The following is a 16,651-nucleotide window of genomic DNA, read 5'->3' on the forward strand; positions in this document are numbered from 1 at the left end:
CCTGATTTGTTTTTTTGTTGACGTCGTTGATTGATTGATTGATTCACCCCATGTCCCCATGACATCTTGGAACATCCCCCACCCTCTTGCCCAACTGCCCCATTTTTCTGTTCTTCCCCATCCTTTCGATATATAATTACTTCCAAAGTTTTTCAGATAGATTAAGAATAGAGAGTAAAAGTCTACTATATTAAGAGAATTATTATGGCTTTCATATTTATCTTGTATGCACTGCATGCCATATATAATTTTCATGCAAGGAAGGTCATTTTAGACTTGGCATACCAAAAAAATTATTAAGGAATTTAAAAGTACCTATTTTACAAGACAAAATTTGAAGGTTAGAAGTAGCTAAGGACGGAGGGAGTACTTCTGGTGAAATTACTAAATTGGCCTTTCACATGCCATCTTGCCAAATCTCCATTTCCCATGGTTAAATGAATTGCTGAATATGCATGTGATTTGGAAAAACATTCCAAACAGGTGTCCTTAGCAAGATTAAGATTTGTGATGGTACTGCAGATTGTGATCCGACGACACTGATGGCGAAGGTAGGGGTGGGAAGGCCTGTTATGTGGCAGCTTGCTGTCCATGTTACCATGTTGGTGTTGCCCTCCGTGTTTGCTTCATCCATTCCACATCATCTTTGCTGTCCATGTTACCATGTAACCAAAGACCGTGTTTGGTTCTTTCAAAAAAAAAATTGCGAAAGAATCTTGCATGCATAATATATTAAATGAAGTCTATTTGCAAATTTTTTTTACATATAGGTGTAATTTTGCGAGCCGAATCTAATGAGCTTAATTAATCTATAATTAAATATAGTAATGCTACAATAACTATGCTTTAATCATCCTCTAATCGTATGGTCAAAGACCTCATTAGTTGCAATAACTACTATAGTACCATGATTGTGGAGGTGGTATCGTAATTAAATTTTATTTAATACCTCTAATTACTGGTCAAAGCTGCGGAAAGTTTTCGCGAAATTTTTTTCGCGTCCAACAAAACATGGCGCTTGCTGTCCACTCAGAACCGTCTGATTAAGATCCAGTGGACGAGATTGTGACTGGTCGGAAAGTCCAGCCAGACTTTGGAGGATTGCTTCCCGCCTCACCCTGAACGCGATTGACATTACCAAATTGAAATTCAGTTCAGTCCCCTAAGACTTTCATGCACCATCGATCCATTTCTCTTGGCGGCAGCCATTGACATTTTTGTATGCATTATTGTGGCAGCAAGTACTAAGGGATGATCGCAGTCCATGCTACTTGCAAGGTGAAGGAAATCACTAGCCATGCGTTTTCCTACAAATGGCACCAGCTATTCCGAGCAGCATGATTCGACAAAAAGAGGCTGCAGTACGGCAGTAAAGAACATTGTGCTGAAGAAAATTTATTGCCTTGGGGTGTCACTTCAGCTTGAGATGATAACAAAACCTACTACTTTGGGACCGCAGTCACGAGGATTTGATTCAACCATCATTCTATCAATCATTTGAGTTCGGTGTTCCAAACTACTCCAGATTTTGAAGAGGATATTTTCTTTCCTTTTTGTGATGCAAAAGTAGTTCCTTCTATAGACCAGGGTCCAGGGCAGAGTGCTCATGGATTTCTCAAACCAGAAAATGGTGCATGCTTAGCTCAGGTGTGAGTAAACCTAAAATAATGACTGAATCTCAGGTGTGAGTGCTCACGGATATCTCAACCCAGAAACCGGTGCATGCTTGGCTCAAGTGTGAGTGGTTCATATATTGACCTCAGGAGCTTACACTTTGAAATGATGACCAATCCAGATTCAAAGACTATCAGAACAATTGGCCTATCTCGTGCAAGGAAGATCAGCTGCATCTCCTTGCAAAAACATTTAGCCATTGCTCTTCGAGGTCCCCTGTATTGGGGATATTTCTGCTCCGAGTTCTGGTATACCATAACTTCATCTGCAGTTACATGTTAGATTGCAACAGTCCACTATACTTGTCACCTGTTTTTTTTTCTTTTTTTTAAAATAAAAATTCAGGCCATAGCCACTGCCTCCAGGGCACTGGAACCATGAGGAAGCCATTTTGCTTCAGGCACCAGCAATTTGGAAAGCACTTGATTCTCCTCACATCCATGTTAAACTAGATGATTTTCAGCCTGCAACGTACCATCAGCATTCATTGTCATTTGCCCTATTCTCAAGCGGTTTCCAATCTCCTGGCTTTGCGCTACTTGATGTCTAACCAGAAGTCCTTGCGCAAGTGTCCAATTCTTGTGACTGTATTTCTGTATCTCATGCACTGTATAGATAGGGATCCCTTTCCACTGTGTCTGCCATTTTTAGTAACCCCAATAGCTTTTCTGCAATTCTTCTCAGCAACAAAACCAAATATATCTTTGGGCGGATGCGAGACAGAGATAGACTGTACCTTTGCTTAAGAGTTCGTGATCATCAGAGAACAGTACCATGGAGGCCACTTTGTGCTCCTCTTCCTTGTCATTTGCTAACAAAAAGTAAACTGATAGGATAACAAATTCCTGCATTTCTCATATGATCAAGCCGAAAAAAAATCCTTGTTTGAAAAAAAAAGCCGAAAAAATCCTCCGTCTCGTTGCAAACAAGAAGCTATGTCAACCACACAAAAAAAGGAAATTACTGAACTGACCTTTTTACATGCCATCTTGCTAAACTTTCATTTGGGTGCAACTTGCTAAATCCTCACTTCACATGGTGAAACGAATTGCTGAATATGTATGTGGTTTAGAATAAACAAACAGGTAGTGCTTTGTCCTGAGAAAGATTAAGATTTGTGATGGTACCTGTGGATTGTGATCCGATGACGATGATGGCGAAGGTAGGGGTGGGAAGGCATGTTATGTGGCAGCTTGCTGTCCATGTTACCATGTTGGTGGTGCCCTCCGTGTTTGCTTCATCCCTTCCACATCATCTTTGCTTGATTTTTTCCCCATTTGGTATTATCTCGCTGTTGGCTCAGAACCATCTGATGATTAAGATCCAGCGGACGAGATTGGGACTGGTTGGGAAGTCCAGGCTGTTGACGCCGACGATTGCCTCCTGCCTCACCCTGAACGCCTGTCTGCAGTTGGCAGTTGGCACTACCAAATTGAAATTCAGTTCAGCTCCCCAAGACTTTCATGCACCATCTATCCTTCTATCTCTTGGCGGCAGCCATTGACATTTTTTGATGCATTATTGTGGCAGCAAGTACTAAGGGATGACCGCAGTGCTTGCTACTTGCAAGGGGAAGGAAATTAATAGCCGTGCATTTTCCTACAAACGGCAGCAGCTATTCCAAGCAACATATTGATTCAACAAAAAGAGGTTGCAGTACAGCATTAGACAACATTGTGGGCGAGATAATGACTGAACCTCAGGTGTGAGTGCTCATATTTTATTTTTTACCTCAGGAGATTACAATTTGAAATGATGACCTCAGCAACCAAACCACATGATCTTTGGGCAGATGTATAGACCATACCCTTTGCTTAAGGGTTTGTGATCATCAATGAACAGTATCATGGAGCCTGCTGATGCTGCTCCTCTTTCTTGTCACTTGCTAACAAAAAGTAAATTGACAGGATTACTACTTCCTGCATTTCTCATATGATCAAGCCAAAAAAACTCATCTCCCTGTTGCAACCAAGAAGCTATGTCAACCACAAATCAGAAGCCTTGACTTTTCATTGCACTAATTACTTCCTGGGACCACAAGCTCATTAACTCTCTGAGTTGTAAAATCATCAGGGAGGCCCAAGAGTTTGCAGCCTGGTACAAGTTGATTATCCAATAATCACGGAAAATATCAACTTATATACTGTCACCCGCACATCGGGTGAGCTTCATGTTTTGCTAATCCTTAAGGAAGGTGCGTTGGGAATGCTTGCTTCTGAGAGACAATCAGAGAAATTCCTTGCAACCAATCTGTTTCAAATGCAGTTTTCATACCGACCATAACTCCTTTGATGCGCAACTGCATCTGCAAAAAACAATTAGAAGAAGGATTACAATATCAATAAGCGATGAACAAGAAAGGCATGACTAATTGCAACGAACAGATAATACTATGATCTAGCAAGCGGGAATAACATATCAACAGAAACTTATAAAAAAGTAAAGCAAACAGAAAAGGTAGCGAGAGGATTGCACCGGAAAATTTCGTATTTAGATCAAATTGCAGTTAAGTCCTACAAATTCAGATTCGAATTTCCGCTATCTAAAAATGACCTAATGAGATAAATACTAAATGTTAAAGAAAAAAGAAAATTGATGAAACAACAAGCAAAACCAAAAGAAATATCTAGTACAGTACTAATTTTGATGGCAGACTTGTAGTGGAAGATGCATCTAGAGGACCAGTAATATGGAGTGTCATAATATCTCCTATTTGGTGTTGCAGAACATTCTTGGTACTCTGTATATCAAAAACTTGTTTGAGTTTGATCTTATGATTCGCCATGGTGCCTATATCTTGCATTTCTAAAATGAGTTTATGTTTTTTTTCCAAACATTATCTGCAACTTTTAGGGTATTTTCGTAGTGTATGAGCTGAAATAGATAAAATGATTATTTTTATGCTTTCTGTTCTAAAAAAATAAAATCATGTAAGATAAATGTTGTTTTGTGATTGCCTTCATGATTTCCTGTGGTTGCTAAGTGCTAACAGGGGAATGATAAGTTAATGTGAAAATCATGGGTATGAAATACTTTGTGGGATAAGTCCTCATCAATTAGCTCAATGGTCAGTACACAAGAAATTTGATGAGGCAGATAGCGCTAGAAGCGCATGTACTACCCTATTTTGCAATTCTCTCACCTTGAAAGCTGAACATTGATCTTCTGGAAGTCTGCGACAGCTCCTTCACCTCCAGTTGATCCCAATTCTGGACACATCATGTATGCTTGTCAGCTTGAAATCATGCTCTACCCTGCTGCAATCCTACACAACAATGTGGCATGTATATGCAGAGCCACCAAATAGATACCCTCCTCACAGGTCAGGGGCTTTGACTTCTGATGAGGAGGAACACGATGAAAAGGGGCTCTCCATGTAGCAAATATCTCACCTTTCTTTTCATCATGGGTCACAAATCCAATGACTGCTACAGGCTGCATGACTGTTCAACAAAGACCCCATCAATATTGATTTTCATCCAATCTGTGTCCCTCCACTGCTCGTGCTGCGCATGCCTGCTCCAGCATCCAGATAACTGCATCCAATTTTCCTGTATTTCTCTTCCACCATGATAATTGCATACTCTTCTAATTTGATGTTCCATAGTTTAGTTTTCTCAGATGATGAACAATGAATTTGATCTCAGAGGAGCTATACAAACCTTGGACTGATGAGTGATGACATGCTGATTAGTGCAATATATTATGCAGATTTGTCAAAATCCCCAAAGAAGCAGGCAAAACAACAGGAGGGCCAGGCCAAGAAATATTGATAAACTATTTGCTATCCAGAATTTATTTGTGTTTTAGCGTGCAAAATCTAGCAACCATTTAAGGATTTCAAAGCCTTGTTAAACACTTCAGAGGAACATTAAAATGTTCCCTTTATTAGGTGGCCTAAAAAAGGGATAGGAGGAAACCAGGATTCCTTCACTGCAAAAATTGATAGCCTAGTTGAACAATTCTTAAGGAAAATTTTCATCTATAATTTTATTCTACCATTTTAGGTGTACTTTTCATCTATACCACCAGCCACTCAATGACATGGGGCCAGACTCCACACGTCATTGATTAGCCTGGTAGTGCCCCATCAAATGGTGGTATCAATGAAATTTCGTGTGCTTAGATGATGTGTAAAACTCACCTTTGTTTAGATAACTTCACAGTAACAATGAAAAGTCAATAAGCACTTGAATAATAGCAGGGCCCAAAGTAAATCTTTCAGCAGGGCATCTACTTTTAGACTAAGATAAAAACGATAACAGTGTTAAAGCTACCAGTAAAACACCAGAATTTGGGCAATAAAAGCAATGATGAAAACAGTTTGGATAGGCACATGATAATTATCTTGTTTAAGTGGGAATCATGACTTGAATATTAAATCAGGTCATGTCAATATGTATCACCGATACACGATACGGGTACGGCGATACGAGAGTTTGAAAAACGACACAGTGTAGTATAGAGATAGTATAGGAGTATTGAAGTATCAAAGTTTCGGATACGTAGGTATCGGATACGGATGCGGCTGGGTTAGTGAAGTATCGGTGATTTATATGTCATTGCAGGCTTGCAGCAAGCTTACACAAGTTAAGGTAAAAAGCATGGCATTGTTTAATGACAAATTGTCAAGTTATATGCACGTAACAGGATAACTTCACGTCTTTAACTATTTACAAGATAAACTGAAGCAATAGGATTTGCAATTCTGCATTACACAAACCTAACATGAAGCAGCAGTGATCATACTGATAAAAAAAATTTATGCATTTTGCATAAATTATAAATCTTGAAGCTAACTAATGGCCCATCACAAGTTTGGGCTAACTCAACATGATACTAATAGGATATTTATCAAAATTATAGTATTTTCTGAAAACACTAAAGGAATAGCAGTAAGGAAAAAGAATATTATTTTCTAACAACACTAAAGAACAAACAGCTATGTAATGACAAATTCTCATTTGATATGTCTACAGGAAGAGTATAGGAACATCTAATCGGTTACAATTCCTTGCACACCCAGGAAAGAAAATTAGAACAATTGCAATATTGCCACAGTTCAACAAATGTAACAAAACTAAGCAAGAACAAAGTAATTACAAATATTTTATTCTCGAGTATGCAGTGAACTGTGTATTGTTTTATTATAGGAGAAAAAAAGCTGTACAAGGCCAAAGCCTTACAAAACTTTACAACTTGCACGTCACAGACTTTAGGAACCACAAAACTTTACAACCACCTAGCCTATTCCCAAGAACAGGCCCTGGAGCTCCCTGGCTCTAGCGGCACACCATAAGGTATCTTCTTCCTTGACTACCCACACAACTTTGTTCACGTTTGTGGAGACATCATTAAAGACACAACAATTATGATGCTTCCACAACTCCCGTGAAACAAGGATGATCAGCCAACTAAGCCCCTTCCGTTACTGTTTATCAACTTCCTAGAAGGAGCTACTCCAGCTATAAAAAACTGCACCTTCCAAGTTGCGGCGCAATCCTCCCAATCCCAGCCCACAGAAGAATGCAGAACAAAACTTGCCGAGAAACAACATTGGAGACAAGAATGTGCTGTACGGTCTCCTCTGACTGATCAGAAAGGGGACAGCCATATAACATAGAGAATGAGGACGATTAGCACAGTAGAGGCCAGAGGGATTATAGGGATATATCTAGCTACAATAGCTTTACACATTATTCAGAGTACATGTGTCTTTCTTGTTTTAAGTGAAGTCTATACAGTAGCAAAATGGTAAGTTTTACACACGACTGGGTAGTGGCATAGTTTCTTGTGCTTAATAAGTAGGTTTATTTTGTTACAGTACACGACAAACTAAAACCGAAGAGACACTGTCCAAATCTTATTTGAGGTATACACAACCAGTCAACAAGCTGTTCGAACTTTTGATTCACATTTGTCTATCACTCAAAATATCTTTCTTTTTTAATATCCCTGCTTCACCATAAATTTTGCATGTGTGGCACACAGCAGTACGCATGGGCAATGGTTTCACAACATTACATAAGGGTTTCAACACTTATTCCTTACTCAAGAAAATAACAAGGATGAGGGATCAGCCTGGAAGCGCAATGTGCAAGCAATACCTTGTTCGTCCATAGCAAGTGCTAAGACAAGCTCGGCACAAACCAAGTGCAAGCATGCATCCATGGGCCAGACAGCTCCTCGGTGCGGCCATCCTCCATGCTAAACCTGTAGATGCAAGACCTCTTGTCCCTCTCCAGCTTGAAGAAATAGATGCAATCCCCTTTAAACCCAGGGAAATCGGCTGCGCTGAAGGAGAATCCCTGGAACAGTCCAATAAACAACATCCTGTCACCAATGCTCCTCATTCGAACCCACTGCGGTTGTGGCGGCTGGTCCTCCTTCTCAATTTCCATCTCCAGCTGGTACACCTCCAACCCGCCACGGCAATACTCCAGCAACTCTCCACGCTCATTGTTGGCGAAGTGCCGGATCACGCACAGCAGCTCATGCCCAGATGGCACGAAGGCCGTGCACTTGAAGTTGAAGGCATCCCTGCGCGGAGGTGCCGCAGGTGTCGGCGGCGGTGGCACGGCGCCGACCACGGCCAGCGTGGCTGCGTCGAAGACCGTGACTTGCCCGCGGTCGTCGCATACGAACAGCTTCCCGTCGTGGTACATGTTCTCGGCGACAAGGTCCGGCACCAGCACCTCCGTCCAGCCATCCCTATCCACAGGCTTCGTTGTGGGTTCACACCCAGCCATGAAATCGAAGTGGAAAAAGAGCTTCCTGGCGTTGTACAGCACCACCGGCGCCGGGGAGTCGTCATCGGCGGCCGCGGGGATGAGGTAGCCCTGGATGACGGGGTTGGAGGCGGGGAAAGGTGAGTCGGGGAGGGGGAGCCGAGCGCCGGTGAGGGGGTTGAGCAGGAGGAGGTGGCGGGTGGTGTCGGAGAGGAGGAGGTGGGAGCGGGTGGGGCCGAGGAGGCGGTGGGAGGACGAGGGGGCGGGGACGGAACGGACGGCGCCGGAGGCGAGGGAAAAGAAGGAAAGGGAGGCGGTGGCGTGGGCGGGCCCCGCGGGGCGAGCGAGGAGCCAGGGGAGGAAGGGGGGAGGGGGCGAGGATGCGACGGCGGAGCGCCAGGAGCGGCAGACCGCGCGGAGGCGGAGGAAGTCGAGCGGGTCGTGGAGGTAGCCGGCGACGAGGCGGACCAGGTCGCCGGGGAGGGTTGACCAGTCCATGCGATCTGGGCCTTGTTTGGTTTGGTAAGAAAAGTAGCGCTAGTGAATAGTAAATAACTTTGACCATTAATTATGGTGTTAAACAAAGTCAGTTTACAAAACCAACTTCAGAACCCCGCGCTAGTGACCTGAATAATCGAATGAGATATTTGACCGCACGATTAAAGGATTGTTACTGTAGCATCACTGTAGCAAATCATCGATTGATTACCGCCATTAGATTCGTCGCGAAAAGTTACGCCCATCCCTAAAAAGATTTTGCAAACATACTTCATTTAGTGCTTCATGCATACGAGATTCTTTTTTCGGGAAGTGTGCGCGCTAGAAAACTAGCACAACCAAACAAGGCCCTGGACTCGGAAGTGTACGGAGACGAGAGAAAGAGAAGGCTGCCCGCAGTGGGATCTCTATCCCACGCGCTGCCCCGTTTTGTGTTTGGATTTGGCGGAAAAACAGCCCGCAGCGGTCATATGTAAAAGGATCTGTATTGTTCAGTATCGAGCTCCACGCGCTAAATTGAGCGAGCTTGGAGAAGAAACTGGAAGCACCGACATGGCGCGGGGCCCGCGACCCGCGCGCCATCGCACCCACCGTCGGCGAGGAGGGAGGAGAGGGAGAGGGAGGGAGGAGGGAAGAGGAAGGGGCGGCGCGCACCATGGCCTCCGCGAGCTCGAGCTCCGCCGAGGCCCGTCCAGCTTGCCGCCCGCCGAGGCTCCATGGGACCGCTTGCGCCTCCGCCTCGCCATGGCCGTCCCGTGACTCCCGCCACTGGACAGGGACAGGAGGGAGTGGACTCGGGCGACGCCGTGCTGTGTGTGCGCCTCCGCCGCGCCTCCTCGCGCGTCCTACGTGTCGTGCCGTGCGCGCGCCGCCGCCCAGCGTGCCTGCGCCATGGCAGATTGAAGATTGAAGAGAGAGGGAGAGGGGAAGAAGATGCCGCCCTCCCTGCGCCATGGCCACCCACGTGCGGTCGACGCCCGCCGAACTCCGGTTCGCGGCAACCAGACGCCCATCGCGAGGCTCACCAGCCGCGCCCAGACGCCCGCCGCGCCGCCGCACGCCGTGGGGCGCCTCCGCGGCGAGCTCGAGCAGGGAGCGGTTCGCAGGGGAGGGAGCGGGCGCCTCGCCGCCGCTCCACCCCGCCGGGGCCGCTGGCCGGCCGCGGCGCCACTGCAGCTCGGCCATGAGCTCGGCACCATGGCCACGTGGCCGAAGCTCGGAGGCCACGCGCCATGGGAGGGGGCAGGAGGAGGGAGGCCCGTGAGCCCAACGCCGCGGTGGCGCTCGCCCACCCGCCCGCCATGGCCCCACGCGAAGGAGGGAGGCGCTGGCGGCACGGGGGCGCGGCGAGGTCGTGCGGCAGGGGCGCGGGGGCATGACGAGGTCGCGCGGCGCCTGCAGGCGCCGCGCGCATGCGGTGGAGGGGCGCGGAGAGGAGGAGGAGGTCCAGCTCGAGGTGGGGAGCTTGAGCTCCGGCGGCCGCGGGTCCTACTGCTCCGCCCCGCTCCGGCCGCTCCGCCTGCGCAGCAAGCAGGAGGGGAGGCCAGGAGATGGCGCAACGAAGAGAGAGAGGAGGGGAAAAGAAAAAGGAGAAAAATGAAAGAAAAAAAAAGAGATGGTAGTTGGAGATGTTGAATAAAATATGTGGAAATGAGTATAGAGTGGAGATATAGAGAGTGAATGGGTGCAGCGAAACTTGATATAGAAAAGAGAATCTTGATGACAAGACAAGAATATTCTGTTTAGAGAGTGGATTTAGAGTACCACGAGTGCGGATAGCCTGAGGCTAGGCTATCCGCACTGGGATCCTGCAGTACGACTTTAGCGAAAATTTCATTGCAGCGGAACACGGTAAGCCGTCCACTGTCGAAGCGGAGGGAGCAGGGGAGCTGTCACATGCCACACAGAGGAAGGCGGGGGCAGGGGAGGAGAGGAGAGGAGGGGGCTGAGGCTGGAAGGCCAGGGACAGGCAGTTGGTACGGAGGAGAGGTATAGAGGATGATGAGTGCAGAAGAAAATAGTACAGAGAAGAGAATCTTGATGACCAAGATATAATATTCTTTTAGAAGATGAATTTTAAAGTACGACAAGTGTGAATAGCCTGATGATTGCAACCCCAAAGTTTAAAAAGGGCGCAATTTCAATATGGGTAAAGCTAGAATTTGCTGGGAAATTTGCACTAAATTATTAATTTTTGTCTAATATAAGATGACTAGGCTATATCCGTGCCTTGCTACGGATAAAATTGGTGCAAGTATCGAATACACATTTGGTATCCGTGTGTTAATTTATAGGGATCTACATGATCAAGTCGTGGATGGAGAGGGTTGGTCCGACTCACATACGGAATGGACTAAGGCCCACCTCTCAATAACACAGGCGGACCAAACCAACGTAGCAAACCAAAAATTTAGGTGAAAACCTTACTCAGTTTAGTAATCGGTATGGATAGACAATTACACCCGTACGTTGCGACGGACAAAATTGATATAAGTATCGGATACGTATAGTTGCATGTACGTCAATTTGTAAGGATCTACATGATCGAGTCATGCACGGAGAGCTGGTCCGACTCCCATACAAGATGGATTAAGACTCACCTGTCAACGGAATGGCGACTCCTCTCGTGCGACGACCTGCTGTGCGCTCCAATGGCGATTCCTCTTGCCGTTGATCCCGGGTGGTTCCCCCTCTCTGCTGGATCCCTGTGGCCATGGCGCAATGACAGGATCTAGCGGACCATCTTGATTTTGCCCAGGTTTGTCTTTTCAGGAGGAGATCTGTCGCCGTTTTGGCAAATCGGTTCATCACCCCTCTTCCTCTCCGGATGGTTCCTTTCTTCTCCTTGCCACCTTCCGTCGTTACACTTTCTGCTTAACTGAGGATTCAGTCGCTCTTGCTTTACAATCCTGTCTTGGTGGATCGGCATCTGGTTTTCACGTGCAATATCAAAGCGATAGTCATTTCCGTTTCTCAATTTCTTGCAAGTTTGTTGGGTTTCATGTTTACAAGCTTCGGAGGTTTATTGTTTCGTGTTTTGATGTTTACTTCCACCTCTGGAGTAATGGTGCTCCCATGGGAGTGTGAAAAATTTCTTTGGGAACAAGGGCAGCTGAAGGAATGGACTTCTGTTCAATCTAGAAAGCAAAAGCGTGCCAGCTCTACTGGGCATAGAACTCCTCGGCGTGTTCGCTTTGCTCCCAATCTTGTTCATGATTCTCCAATGGTTAAACATCGTCCTGCAACTGGTCTAGATTACACCCGTTTTGGGGAATTAAATGTTCCGACTACTATTCCAGTGAATTGGGTGTTTGGCAGAATCAACACAGCCTTGGGTAAACAATTTAGTGCTTCTCAAGATCTAGTTTTTCAGGCGTGTTCTTCGCGTCAGATAGAGGACATTCAGAATTCAAACTCTTCAGCCATATCTTCAAGTTTTGTGTCTGACAGGGCCTCTACTGGGCTTCATTCTTGTGCAAAGTGTTTAAGGCCCAGTCATGCGGCCCGTTTCTGCACCTCAGCTTGGAGATGCAAAGCTTGTCTGCGCTTGGGTCACAAAGCCTGTTGGTGTCTAACATCTGCCAAGCCCAGACTCTTCTAGGCCCCCAAAACTGGATCCGATAGTGCCCATGGAAAGGCTTTGGATGCATCGGCAGAAACAGACACCCTTGATTCTCGTGCCGCTTCTCAGGAAATCCCTCAGTATGTGGAGGACCCCTCGCCTTCCCCAAACAACAGTGCAATCCGATCGCCGCCTTGCTCCTTGTCGCCCCAGGAAATCTCTGCCGGCGACATAGTGAACTTCCTATGCAACCCTATGCTCTTTGTACCTCAGGGTTTGCATGTGGAGCATGGGTGGATTCGCCCAGCTCGGGCTCATGTTGCCCTAGGTGGTGAGCCGCCAAGAAGACATGAAGAGTATGCCATCATCATGCTGGAGCCGGAGCCTCTCCCCCAGCAAGTTGGAGTCTTCATCGAGGATATCACTGAATTCCTTCAGCTTCAATTTCCGGTGAGAGTGGTTTCAGCTTTCCCCTCCCCGTTCGGAGTAGGGTTGTTCCAATTCCAAAACCCAGTTCAGTGGGCATGTCTTTTGGATGCTTCCCCAATTCAAACTGAGTTTGGTGTGCTTAGAGTACACAAGCATGATGAAGTTGGAAATGTTAAGGCTTGTGCATACACTAGGGAAAGCTGGGTCATGTTCTTGGGATTTCCGCTAGATTACCAAACTCAGGATCTCATTAAAGCTGTTGTGGCTCCTTTTGGTAGACTCCTGCATTGGTTTGAGGGGCCGAACAAATTCAGGGTTCTAGTACAATGCATGCTTCTGTCACCTGATAGAGTTTCTAGAAGTGTAATGGTGTCACAAGGAACTTTACTAGGAGGCAATGGTCGGTCTTGGTCCGTTCCAACATATATTTTGGATGGTCACTTCCCGAATATCTTCCCTCCTGATGAAGACCCTGTCCCAGCTGATGGCAACCCCCATCCTCCAAATGTGGTTCAGGGCTGGCGGCATGATCTGGCTGGAGCTGCACCAGCAGTACATGCTGATTTTGGTTTGAATGCAAATCAGATGGCTGACATTCAAGGGGATCTTGCTAATCTTGTTTAGAAGGCTAATATGAAATTGGATGGTAATAATTGGGCTCAATGGGCTGATCAAGAGGTAAATATGGAGGAGCAACAGGATGATAATGTTGATGATATCTTAGAGGAAGTCCAACAGCAAGAAATTTCCTTTGATCAGTCAGGTTCCACTGCCCAATACTTGAGGGCGCATGGACCTGATATTACTCTCAATGTGGCTGATGTTATTGCTGGGAAGGTCAACTCCTCGTCATCTGACAGAGACACTCCCTCTTCTTCAACTGTTGCTTCCTCTGCTGATAGTGGGCTCGCTGTTCAGCTACCTCTGCTATTTCAGTCTTTAGAGAGGATTGCCTTTGAAAGGCTCACTGCTCCAACCATTCCATCACAACTGCATTTTCCAATTATTCTGGACAGAGTTGTAATAAATGGGGTACCTAGTAACAAAAATGAATCTGCAAGTCTGAAGGTGGCAGATGATCCTGACTTGGGAGGTAGCAGCAGTGCACTTGCAATTGTTCTCTTCAGGCCAAGCTTACATGCAGTGCTGATCTCAGTTTGGGCCCAGAACAGGGAGGTGTTAACTAATGATCTTCAACAATATGCTGATGTTATGCAATTTGAGGAAAGCCCAACTCCTGATGAGGTTGGACCTGAAGTTTCTCAGTCCTCTGCCCAGCCATTGCAAACTGTCTCTCTGCCTGTAACTGTTTCAGTTAATAACCCTGTTACACCCCTAGAGGTTTCCTCCTGCAGACGCAGCAATAGGTTCAGTGCATGAAAGGACAAGGTGTTTTTTGAACTTGAAGCCAACCCAAGGAATAAGCACAAAGTTTGGAGAGAAGTTGCTCAGGAAAACAAGACCAGCCTGAAGATGCTGGATGCTCCTCCAAAGCCTACTGATGAGTTTTTCCCTGGGCCTCTTCCTAAGGAGACTCTGAAGAGCTGGGGTATTTTGTGTGATGTTGCTCCTGAGGAGCTAACTGATAAAGCTCTGCTTACAGAGAAAACCAATGGTGCTTCCAATGATATTCATAGCTCCTAGTTATTTCGGTTGCCTGAGGCAACCTCCTTTATCTCTGTTATTTTGGACTTTCCTAAATTGGCAAAACAGTATGTGCCTCTTTTGGCCTGGTTATCTACTAGGTCCAATGTGGTTCTCTGAATATTTGGTTTTGTTTCCCACTTTTATTAAGACTTCTGTTTTGTACACTGTGTGTGACTGTGTTATTCTTAGTCTGGTCCCTCCATACTACTACTGTGAGGCTGTCTGGTTGTTGCTGCTTGTGTCTGTGATGTTGCTTAGATCCTTCCTGGCTCTCTCCTTTTGTAATAGCACTATGTGCTATTTGGAGCTCTTTTATCTTGTCTGTCACTATGAATAGAAGCTGGAATATTCTTTGCTGGAATGTTAGAGGTTTGAATGGCAAGGATAAATGGAATGCCTTGAGAAATAAAATCGATGAGAGCTCTTGTGCTGTGGTCTGTCTTCAGGAGACCAAAAGGCAGTCTTTTGATGCTCCCGTCATCAGGAATTTTGCCCCGAGACGGCTCGACAGTTTTGACTACATACCTTCTAATGGTTCTTCTGGTGGTATTCTGGTTCTCTGGAATAGTTCTATTTTCAAGGGCATAGTACTGGAGAAGAAACATTTTGCCATCACCATCTCTCTTACTTCAGTGCACAATTGTGACACTTGGTTTCTCTCCTCAGTCTATGGTCCATGTGTAGAGCCAGGAAGAAGTCCCTTTATTGACTGGCTAAAAAAATCTACAAATCAGATATGATGATAACTGGCTCCTTGTGGGTGATTTCAATTTCTACAGATCCCTATAGGATAGAAATAAGCTAGGAGGAAATATCCAAGATACTTTTATTTTCAATGAAGCCATTGGTCAGCTTGGCTTAATTGAATTACCTTTGAAAGGCAGGGCTTTTACTTGGAGCAATATGCAACAAGATCCTTTGCTAGAACAACTCAACTGGTTTTTCACTTCTGTGAATTGGACTGTTTCCTATCCAAATACCACTGTCCACCCACTGTCAAAGCCAATCTCTGATCATATTCCTTGCAAAATAATGGTCGGCACTAGTATCCCAAAGTCGAAAATTTTCAGGTTTGAAAATTTTTGGCCTGAGCACCCAGGTTTCCTAGAAACAGTACAAGAAAGCTGGAATTTGGTCAAATAACCTCGAAGTAATTCGGCAGCTGACTTGGCACTTAAGTTTAAGCATCTCAGGCATTCTCTGAAGCACTGGAGTAAAACCTTATCCAACCTCGCTGCCTTAATTGACACTTGTAACAAAGTTATCTTCTTCCTGGATTCTCTGGAAGAGTGCAGAGCATTATTTTTGATGGAATGGAACCTGAGAATTATCATCAAGGAAAAATTGCTTAAACTGCTACATTACAAGAACATCTACTGAAAAAAGAGGCACACAGTTAATAGAGTTAAGTTTGGGGATGAGTGTACACAATATTTTCATGCAATGACTACCCTTTCTTTCAGAAGGAACACCATCTCCCAACTTAAAGATGACAGTGGGGATTTTGTTAGTGATCATGAAAGTAAGGCAGCCCTGAGTTGGACTTCTTTTAAGAATAGAATGGGGGTATCCTCCTCCCCAATCATGCATTTTAATCTTGCTGATTTGGTTCTTAGACATGAAGATCTTGATACTTTGGTTCTCCCTTTTTCTAGAGAGGAGATTGATCTTGTGATTAAGCATCTCCCATTAGATAAAGCACTTGGGCCTGATGGTTTTAATGGGATGTTTATAAGAAGGTGCTGGGACATCATCAAGGAAGATTTCTACAAGCTCTGCAATGACTTCTATGAAGGAAACAATCCATCAATAATGCTTTCATCACCTTAGTGCCTAAAGTCAGTAACCCTGAATCTGTCAATGACTACGGACCAATTTCACTCCTTAACAGCAGCGTCATGCTCTTGACAAAAATCCTAGCTAATCATCTACAGCTTATCATCTTGAAGCTTATACATATTAATCAGTATGGCTTCATCAGGAGTAGAACAATTCAAGATTGCATGGCTTGGTCTTTTCAATATATCCATCAGTGTCACCAGTCTAAGAAAGAGATTTTAATCCTTAAGCTAGATCTTGCTAAAGCCTTTGACATAGTTGAGCACTCTTCAAT

At 45.2% G+C, this 16,651-nt stretch overlaps 1 protein-coding gene across 7 annotated transcripts; it reads right to left on the reverse strand.

Annotated features, from left to right (window-relative positions):
* Window positions 1-3,363: 3,363 nt before the first annotated feature.
* LOC120651300 (putative F-box protein At3g25750) lies at window positions 3,364-9,297 on the reverse strand. Of its 7 annotated transcripts, none has more exons than XR_005666104.1 (5): window positions 9,257-9,297; window positions 7,782-8,911; window positions 5,067-5,342; window positions 4,817-4,883; window positions 3,364-3,979 (listed from the first exon to the last, which is right to left on the reverse strand). XR_005666104.1 is itself a non-coding variant. In XM_039928763.1 (3 exons), exon 2 carries the CDS (start codon window positions 8,898-8,900, stop codon window positions 7,803-7,805), a length of 1,098 nt encoding a protein of 365 aa, XP_039784697.1. In that variant the 5' UTR covers window positions 8,901-8,911; window positions 9,257-9,297; the 3' UTR covers window positions 3,364-3,979; window positions 7,782-7,802. The 7 variants fall into 7 exon arrangements, 4 of the variants coding, with proteins under 4 accessions (XP_039784697.1, XP_039784695.1, XP_039784696.1 ...); XR_005666103.1 differs by having other exon boundaries at window positions 4,817-4,939; XR_005666102.1 differs by having other exon boundaries at window positions 4,817-5,342.
* Between the last annotated feature and the right edge of the window lie 7,354 nt (window positions 9,298-16,651).

The sequence above is a fragment of the Panicum virgatum genome, chromosome 9K, assembly GCF_016808335.1.
Source record: "Panicum virgatum strain AP13 chromosome 9K, P.virgatum_v5, whole genome shotgun sequence".
NCBI classification, from domain to species: Eukaryota; Viridiplantae; Streptophyta; class Magnoliopsida; order Poales; family Poaceae; genus Panicum; species Panicum virgatum.

Bases quoted from the DNA above. Each gene is read 5' to 3' on its own strand.
- LOC120651300 (XM_039928763.1), bottom strand. From the start codon at position 8,900: ATGGACTGGTCAACCCTCCCCGGCGACCTGGTCCGCCTCGTCGCCGGC.